Source organism: Amblyomma americanum, chromosome 7, assembly GCF_052857255.1.
Source record: "Amblyomma americanum isolate KBUSLIRL-KWMA chromosome 7, ASM5285725v1, whole genome shotgun sequence".
In the NCBI taxonomy this organism is placed as follows: Eukaryota; Metazoa; Arthropoda; class Arachnida; order Ixodida; family Ixodidae; genus Amblyomma; species Amblyomma americanum.
In genome coordinates this window covers 83,178,047-83,187,402 of record NC_135503.1, presented here as the reverse complement: position 1 = coordinate 83,187,402, position 9,356 = coordinate 83,178,047, and the positions used below count along the sequence as shown (strand labels likewise).

The 9,356-nt window shown below is 45.6% G+C and overlaps 1 protein-coding gene across 1 annotated transcript; it reads left to right on the top strand.

Moving 5' to 3' along the window:
* The first annotated feature begins 1,245 nt into the window (after positions 1 to 1,245).
* On the top strand, positions 1,246 to 3,496 carry LOC144097881 (uncharacterized). The gene is made up of 4 exons (XM_077630489.1): positions 1,246 to 1,413; positions 1,538 to 1,767; positions 1,904 to 2,084; positions 3,393 to 3,496. Exons 1-4 carry the CDS (start codon positions 1,246 to 1,248, stop codon positions 3,417 to 3,419), a joined length of 606 nt encoding a protein of 201 aa, XP_077486615.1. The 3' UTR covers positions 3,420 to 3,496.
* The last annotated feature ends 5,860 nt before the right edge of the window (positions 3,497 to 9,356 follow it).

Sequence of the window (9,356 nt, the reverse complement as noted above, 5' to 3'; positions counted from 1 at the left end):
AACACCTTACAGACCGGCTGAAGGCTTCTGTGCTGATCGTACAAGATAGTGTGTTCAGCAATTCCTGTACAGGGGCTGTTACTGACAAAGGTAAGCAGCTAGATTTAGTTATCGAGATAATATAGGTTGCAGTGAAAGTACTCTTAATCAGCAAGAAAGATCGTTGTAAAAATAATGTATGTAATCAAAGTGAAGCGAAGCATAATTTACCCCGAAATTATACATTTTTGCTGTTTGAGTAATAATGATCTTATTTTTGCTTTTAAGGTTTCTTTTAGCTAATGAACCTGTTAGTTACACCACCAAAGGCCTGTATTACCACTTATTTACAAAAAATAGATTGTTGCAAAGAGCATATTGTGCTAAGATTTTGCGTGTAGCATCTTTCACATCATATGCTTTTAAATTTACAGGTACTGCCTGTCTGGCATGTCGCTACCTCAGGAAAGGGCTCCAGGCAAGAAGATCTCGAGTAAAAATGCGGAAACCAGGGAAAAGAAACCTTCGAAATTTGCTCAAGTTTTCCCGGCAAAAGACAAAGCGCCTTCTGTCACGTCTGTGCACGCAGCGGCAGCATATTCTCAGAATGCAGGACCAGAACAGTCGCATTACTGAAGAAGTTTTCAAAGCAAAAATAGAAAGTCTGCCACCTAAGCAAAAGCAAGCAGCCCATCACATTTTTGCAGCAGCCAAGCGTAAAAGCATGAAAGGTATGGTTTACTCAAACGAGTGGATGCTGGAATGCATCATTATGAAAATGAAGGGCCAAAGCTGTATGAACATATGCGCAAGCAGCAGATCCTTGTTCTACCATCAAAAGTCACCCTACGCAATTACACTAGGGAATACAGGTCAGGATTTGGATTCAGCAGGAAGGTTTTCTGCGTGCTAAAGGAGGAGACGAGCTCAATGGATGTCTTCAAGAAACACGGAGGACTGTTGGTCGACGAAATGAAACTTTCAGAGAACCTTTCTGTGATGCCTGGTGGCCATATTGATGGGTTCGTTGATTTGGGCGCTTTTACCCCAGACACTGACAAACACGAAGTGTGTGACCACGGGATGGTAATTGTCTTTGTGCCTTTTGTTGGCAGTTCGACACAAATTATTGCTGTGTTTGCTACACACAGCAATGTGAAAGGAAACCTGGTAGCAAAAATCATGACAAAGGCTGTAATCCTTGCTGAGCAAGCAGGCCTATTTGTTGATTTTATTACCAGCGATGGCGCTGCATGGAATAGGAGGATGCGGGTGCTCATGGGTGTCCGGGCAACTCCAACGTTCACTAGGAACAAGGTGCAGCATCCAGTGGATCCCAGCCGCTCCCTCCATTTTGTATCCGACTTCCATCATCTGGTAAAATGCCTTAGGAATGGACTCCTGAAGTCGAGCTTCAACACCCCAGCAGGCGAGGTAATAGCAGCTTTCCATTTTGTTCTTTTCCTAAGGGCTCGGAGCAAGCAGCATTGAGCCATATGTGTAGTCATGTACAAACTGTTTCTTATGAGAAAAAATATATCTTTTATGTGTATTACAGGTGTCGCTTCGGCCTGTGCGAGAAGCCCTGAAGCTCGATGGGACTAATGTTACTCTTCAAGCTATGCCCGGGATCAGAAGTTGCCACGTCAACCCGAATAATTTTGAAAAAATGAGGGTCAGTTATGCATTTCAGCTGTTTGGTGATACTGTCCTCAATGGCCTCCGCCTATACAAGACCGAGCTTGAAGCAAGCGGGGGGAGCCTAGAGCCAGTGCTCACATTTTTTGGGTAAGTCCTTTTCTCAATGAACTTGTTTTCTAAGAATGAAAGCCATTTTTGGTCGACAGCAATGAAAAAGAATACAGTGCTGTTTACTGTGAGAAGAAATTATTATCTAATGCTTTATCATACATTTGTACTGCAGAATGATTCGAGACTTGATAGAAATCATGACGTCCCGGTTCCCTGCCAAAGCTCTGCGGCCAGGATCTGTTGCTGAGGGCCAGTTGCTGTCTTTCCTGGCCTACCTCACAGAGTGGGAACTTCATGCTGGGGTACAAGGGGGCTTCCTGTCCGCATCTACAGCAGTGGGGCTTCGAGTCACTGTGTCTAGTGTTTTATCCATACTTGATTATTTGTCAAAACATGTCGGCTACAAGTATATAATGACATCGAAGCTGAGTCAAGACCCTGTCGAAAACCTCTTTGGGATCGTAAGGCAATCATCCGGGTGCAACAGTCATCCCACACCGCAACAGTTCCTAATAACTGTTAGCTGCCTCAGCTTCTACGGGCTAGCCAAATCTGTGTCAAATGGGAATGCGGAGCCAGGTGTACTGACGTCCCTCCTAAAGCCAGATGAAGTAGACCCTAGTAAGCCTAGCAAGCAGGACCTCATTGAAAGTTTGCTTCACGATGGCAACCTAACTGGTGCAGTGCAACTGCAACACATAGAAGACCTCTGTAATGTTGTTCCAGATCATGGCCCATGCGTTGTTGCAAAGAGTGATGCAAGGCTAGTTTCTTACATCTGTGGATATGTAGCAAGGAAGCTTGTTCGCAAAACAAACTGTGAAGAATGCCACACATTGCTCCTTACAAGCAAGGAGATTGTAGAGTTGCTGGGCGCTGCTGGTTACACGAGGTTGAAGGACAAAGGTGGTCTCCTGTACCCTCATGGCCGCCTGTTCCGGTTCATCTGTAAACTGGAAGACCTCTTCCCTAGTTGCTTCAGTTTACATGAGCTTCATCATAACAGTGTCATGGACATTGTTAATTTGATAAAGCAAAAGCAGCAAGAGAGGGTTGGATGTGTTAATCATTCCGAGTCGCTGACAGTGCAAATGGTTGCCTTCTATGTGACCACACGCCTACACTTCTTTGTAAGGGTTCTTAATCGCGCCAGGTGCCAGAAACGTGAAACCGCTAACTACCCGAAGCTAAGTCGGTGCACATGAGCGTGTTTTCTTGTTTTTCAGGGAGCGTTATTTCGTTACTTTGCGCTTTCGTGTACACCTACTGCAATTGTACTGTATTGTGATTACATCTACTGCAGTTGTTTTGAACCTACGATTTTAAATAAACATTTAGTGTGTAAAAGTGTTTTTTCTTCAATTCTGACTTTATTTGCTTCAGTGCTAAATAAAAATATAACTTCGTCCAGAGTGTTTGAAGAATAAGACAAAATCACAACAACAGAGCCTGTAGAAGTCGGCGACCCCAGGCACTGGATACTGCAAAACGAAAAACGCGCAGAACACCTAGCATTGACCTTTAATCAGTAACATATAATAGCGGCAGTGAACATTGGCGCAATTCCGATGTTTCACTGCATTAGTGGCGATGCTGTCTGCGACTGTCGCAAAGAGAACTGGAGTGTGAAGCGCTCAGTACGTGCTGTTTGTCTCTCGCAGGAGCTGCTCGTACTAACCCGCAAGTAAAATGACGCACACGTCACCGTTCGGAGCAAATTCTGACTGGTTACTGCAGTAAACACGAAGCTTCACGTATTTCGTGCCTTGCGCCGCCTGCTCAGCTGAGGTAATCTGACGAAAACTTAGCCCTGCTGAAGTCAAATTACTTCGATTAATTCGCTCATAAGCAAATAAGAACATTTGCATCAGGAGTAGTAGCATACATGTGGCAATAAAAAAAGAAAAATTCCGTGCTTGCTGCTGCCTGGCTACTGTCGGCCTCAGAATGCTGCTCGGTTAGGCGCCGCTAGCGCCACCTGGTAGAGTTAACATGAAGTGCCTCACGCGCTGACTGCCGCTCTTTCCACTACCCAAGTATTCTATTACACTGTAGCTAGGATGCCGAGGGTGCCTCGATGCCAGCGCCGCCGGGGTGAAGACAGCTTTAGCGGCACCGCCATATTGAGTCACATGGGATCAGCGGCGCTAGCGTTTGTAACGGCGCCGTTCATGCTCTCGTCGCGCTTCAAAGTGCTTTAACTTGAACGGCCTTTCGCAGCGAGAGTTACACTGGGCTACCAGTCGAGCATTTCGCGGTACATGGGAGAGGCCAGTTGTGGTTCAATATGGCGGCTTCGCTTAAGTTGTCTCCACCCGGCGCTGGCATCGAGAAACGCTAGTGTTGGACGGATGGATGGATGGGTGGATGGAAGGTAGGAGCGTCCCCTTTGAAACGGGTCAGTGGTTGTTGCTGCTATGCTCAGTTTTTTTCCTTTAGTTTTGTTTACTCTGTTGTAAGTTGTTAATAAAATTCGCCATTTCCTTTAAAAAAAAGTCTTCCTACACTTTCAAACTTATGTCACCTCTCTGCTTTTGTGCCGCCAATCCTCCAATCGCTTTTTGCTAATTTCCACCGCAGATTTATTTACATGACTATTGTTATCTCTAAACCCTAAGGCCTCCGGAAGAGTGACTATGCCTGGATCGACATCGGGCTGGATACCATCGCATTTTAGGATGAGGTGTTCTATTGCTTCTTCAGATTTACCACACACAGCACATGTGTCATCTTCGTTAAATTTTTTTTCTGTAGCTGCGCGTTCTAAGACACCGTGACCTAGCTTCAAAGAGGAGGGCACTGCCTCTTGAGTTATTATGAAACGTTTCCTTCCTGATCTGGCTTTTCCAGCATCGCTATAGTTCTACACTGTGCTTCTTTTCCATTGAATCTATCCAATTTTTACCTTCGACGTTTTTAACCGGTCTTTTAATGTTCTTTCTTTCTCCTTCCTCGTCTCTGGCAAACTTACTGGCCAGCTTTCTAGTTCGTTCCCGCCACTTTGTGCAACGCTCTTTCTGTACAGGCATTTAAATACCTTAGCTGGCCACCTGTTATCATCCAATTTCCTCAGGCGTTATTTTTATAGTACTTTACTCTGAGCTTCCCGTGCTTCGAACGTTGCCCAGCCCATATCCCCCTGTACAGCCTCGTTTGTGGTTTTCCCGTGGGCACCTAGTGCTAATCTTCCGACAGTTCTCTGATTTACTTATAATCGCGACTGAACTGCAGCCCTTAAGCATAGAACCGCATTCCCGAAAGTAAGCCCCGGCACCATTATTCCTTTCCAAATACCTCTGAGGACTTCATACCTGTTGTACACCCACAACGCCCTATGTTTCATTATCCCTGAATCTCTTCGCCCTTTTGCTATGAGAGACTGTTCGTGCTTTTCCATGTACATATGCCCGTTGTTTACCCATACTCCGAGATATTTGTATTCGGCCACTCGGGGTATTTCATGGCCTTGTATTGTAAGCTCCTGATCAGTTGTACCGTTGAAAACCATCACACCTGACTTAGTTGCGCTAAAACTGAAACCTAGACTGTCTCCTTCGTCTCCACAGCAATTCACCAAAGTTTGCAAATCTTCCTGGCTTTCTGATAACAGTACAATATCGTCCGCATACATTAAACCCGGTAGTCGTTGCTCAACAACATTTCCGCCTAATGTGTATGACAGATCATAACCTAGATTGCTTCCTTGTAGCCTTCTTTCCATACTTATCATATAAAACATGAACAGCAGCGGTGATAGAGGACAACCTTGCCTTAATCCTTTGTGTATCTGGACAGTTGTTTTACTCTTAATTCCTTCCCATGTTATTTCAACTTCATTTTCTCGATATATTTCCTGTAGAAAATTAATTACCTCATGACTGACACCTTCACCTTTTAATATGTTCCACAGGAGTTCCCTGTTCACGTTGTCGTATGCACCGCTTATGTCCAAGAAGGCTAAATACAGAGGTCTGTTTTCCGCCTTAGCTATTTCTATGCACTGGGTAAGCACGAACAGGCAATCATCTAAGCGCCTACCACTTCTGAACCCGTTCTGAAGTTCTCCGAGTATTCCATTACTTTCTACCCATGACTGCATTTTTATTTTCACCGCCTGCATCGCCAGCCTGTATGTAACTGATGTTATCGTAATCGGTCGGAAGGATTTTATGTTCGTCTTATTGCCTTTTCCTTTATAAATCAAATTAATTTTACTCTGTTTCCAGCTGTGCGGAATTTGCTGATTCGTTATGACTGCCTCCAATACTTTTTTCAGCGTTTCCTTGCCTCTTGGGCCAAGTTCATTCATTAGCTTGATTGGAATTTCGGCGATCCCTGCTGACGTACATCTGGGAATATTTACTTCCGCCTCTTTACAGTTAAGATTTGGTCAGTTCTAAGCTGTTTTATATTGTGCTGTCCTGTGTTGCTCCCTCATTTGGGGCGATTGCCCTATCGTATTTCCTAAATGACTCAGCTATAACTGATGAAATGTAGTTCACAGCGTCATCTCCCTCTAAACATTTTCCTTCGGCATCGTGAATCTGTTCCTGCTTTCTGTGATTCGCTTTGACCAGCCAGCTTATATGGTTCCAGAATTTTCTTGGCCCCCCTTTAGTTGCATCGCGAACTTCAGCCAGCCAGCGATCAGAGGACTGCTTTATGTTAGCCTGGACGAGGACCTGCACTTGCTGTTTCTTTTTTCGATAAGATTCCCATTTTCGGCCTATTTCCTCTTCTGATAACTGCGCCCTCTTTGCTTCTCTGTGTTCCCGTGATGCCAAACGTCGTTGTTCGATGGCCTCCCTGATTTCCTTATTCCACCAACTTCGTGGCTTCCTCTTTCCTCTCCAGCGGTTTACTCCTTTTACGTGTTTCATTTGTGTACTAATGAGGAGTTCTAACTTATTATAATCCCAGTTTTCCATGGGTGTGTCTCTATTGCTTCCTCTATGCACGCCGCTATTTGCGCTATTTGTTCTTCATTAAATTTTCCGCACTCTGTGTGACTCCCCTTCATTTCTCTTTTGAGCAGGGCTCCAAACTGTAGACTAATACGCTTATGATCACTACCGAGGCTGTACTTCCCCTCTTCGTCTATTTCCATCATTGCGAGCTTGCTATACATCCCCTGAGAGATTAAGCAGTAGTGAATGGTCGTTTGCCTGTTACGGGATTCCCATGTGATTTGTCCCTCACACTTAGTTTCTCTATTTACAATAACTAGGTTGTGTCGCTCACAGAAGTCTAGCATCAACTTTCCGTTACAATCTGCGTATCCATCCGGATACTCGATGTGGCCATTCATGTCCCCCAACAGAATAATATCGGCGTCTTCTCCAAACTGCTTTGTATCGTCATTGAGACACTTAAGTAGATCCATGTTCTCTTGCCTGCATTTGTCCCCTGTCCCTAAACAAACTACCCCTAGGCATGTTCTTTTACCCGCAATTGTACCTGATGCCCAGGCATGTTATTTACAAGTTGACTTTATTCTTTGCCATTTTGTTCCTTGATGTATCAGCATACCTACTCCTCCACCTTTCCTCTCCGTAGTTGTTCTGTTGCTCCCTTCCCAGACGTAGCCATCAATAAATGGTGGGTCTTCTAGATCACTGAAATGTGTCTCGCATAGCGCGTATACACCTACTTCTTCGTCCTTTAACTGGTGTTCTATTTCTTACCACTTCGCTCTCTTTCCGCCGCCTAGCATGTTTATGTACCTGATTCGGGTGTTGAATTTCTGTTTTTGCAGTTTTCTTCCTGGACCTCCTTGTGGCCATTTTGTTAGGGTTAGCCGCCATTGTTGCACTTTCTACTTTGCTTCTACCTACCCTTACGCCCTAAAAAAGCTACTGCCCGGCCTGCCAGGCGCCAGCCGATCTTGGCTCCTAGCCTTCCATTAAAATGGAGGTCATCTCGTGTAAAGCCTCTGCCAAAGCCTGCTCTATGCGCCTCCATGTTTATGTCTGCCACTTCAAAGCCTTTCTCTGGGCTTAACCTCCGTATCTCTCGATTAACCATCACAACGTCCTTGGCAACCTCTTCGTTCCGTCCTTGCACCTCCGGCACTGTGCACACCACGATCTGCACTTGCTGTGCTATCGCCCTGAAATCATCTTCTCCCTCCGCTAATCTTTCCACTACTTTTGCGGCTTCACCATTCAGGACATCATTTAGTCCCCCCGCTACCACTACCAAACTGCGCTCTGCATCATTCTCAGAATGTTCGCTTTTTGTCGTTTTCAGCACTGCGTCCACTTTCCTGCCTGGGCATTCCCCGACTGATACCCGCTTATCACCCTTTACAGGCTCCATTTATAGTTCTTTTGCAACTCCTCATATTTGAGGCACCACCGATAAGCACTAGGGCATTCTCTTCCTCCCTCCTATCTTCCAGATTATGCTGCCTCTTATCAACGACTGTGACGTCATTCCTTGGGGTTAGCTTGTTTCCCTTTCTCTCGATAGCCTCCAGACTTCCCAGCTGCCACGTGTGCGTAGCTGTTCCTGTCTGAACCTGCCTGAATTACTTCCTTATCGCTGTCCATGCCAGTGCAGGCCCCATCCATGTGGCTGGCACTGCCATATCTGCCAATGTGGCTTCGCTTGGCGGTGTCAGCCATTTTCGCCTCCAACAACTGACTAAGCTGTTCTTGAAGTTTGCGCTTCTCTGCCCTCTCTACCTGTAGCTCTCTTTTTAGAACATCCATACGTAACGCTAGGTTGGTGTTCGCTTCGTCAGCCCTGTCCAGACGTGCACTTAATACGCAGCATTTGCACATAAAATACGCGCCTTCGGCCTCCTCTACAGATTCGAACCGAGTTTCCTTCAAATCCACCGACGCATCAAACTCCTTGCATTTAACCTTCAATTGCTTGAGCATTTTAGCAGCACTCAATTATTGCTACCACAGATCAGTATCGATGGCAGATGCCGGGGCTAGCAAAAATCTTTTCCTTCCTTTTTACTATTATTTTTAATAAAACCACTACCACCACCACACCTACTTCTTCGTCCTTCAACTGCTGTTCTATCTGTAACCACTTCGCTCACTTTCTACCGCCTTGCATGTTTATATACCTGATCCTAGTGTTAAATTTCTCCTAGTGATCCTATAGTGTTCCGCCGCTGAGCAGCGCCGCGCCTTTCCTCAAAATAATAATAATAATAATAATTGGTTTTTGGGGAAAGGAAATGGCGCAGTATCTCTCTCATATATCGTTGGACACCTGAACCGCGCCATAGGGGAATGGATAAAGGAGGGAGTGAAAGAAGAAAGAAGGAAAGAGGTGCCGTAGTGGAGAGCTCCGGAATAATTTCGACCGCCTGGGGATGTTTAACGTGCACTGACATCGCACAGCACACGGGCGCCTTAGAGTTTTGCCTCCATAGAAACGCAGCAGCCGCGGTCGGATTCGAATCCGGCAACTCTGAATCAGTAGTCGAGCGCCCTAACCACTGAGCCACCGCGGCGGGTATCCTCAAAATGCAACTTTCAATTTTTCAGTTTTCTCTTTCTTCTTTCCATCCCTCCTTTATCCCTTCCTTTACGGCGCGAATCGGGTGTCCACCGAGATATGTGAGGTGGTTACTGTGCTTTGCGCGCTCGCCGCGCCATCTG

Coding starts and splice junctions, on each gene's coding strand:
- LOC144097881 (XM_077630489.1), top strand. CDS start 1,246: ATGCGGGTGCTCATGGGTGTCCGGGCAACTCCAACGTTCACTAGGAAC. Junction 1,768..1,903: donor CCAGTGCTCACATTTTTTGG/GTAAGTCCTTTT, acceptor TTTGTACTGCAG/AATGATTCGAGACTTGATAG. Junction 2,085..3,392: donor CAGTGGGGCTTCGAGTCACT/GTGTCTAGTGTT, acceptor TGTCTCTCGCAG/GAGCTGCTCGTACTAACCCG.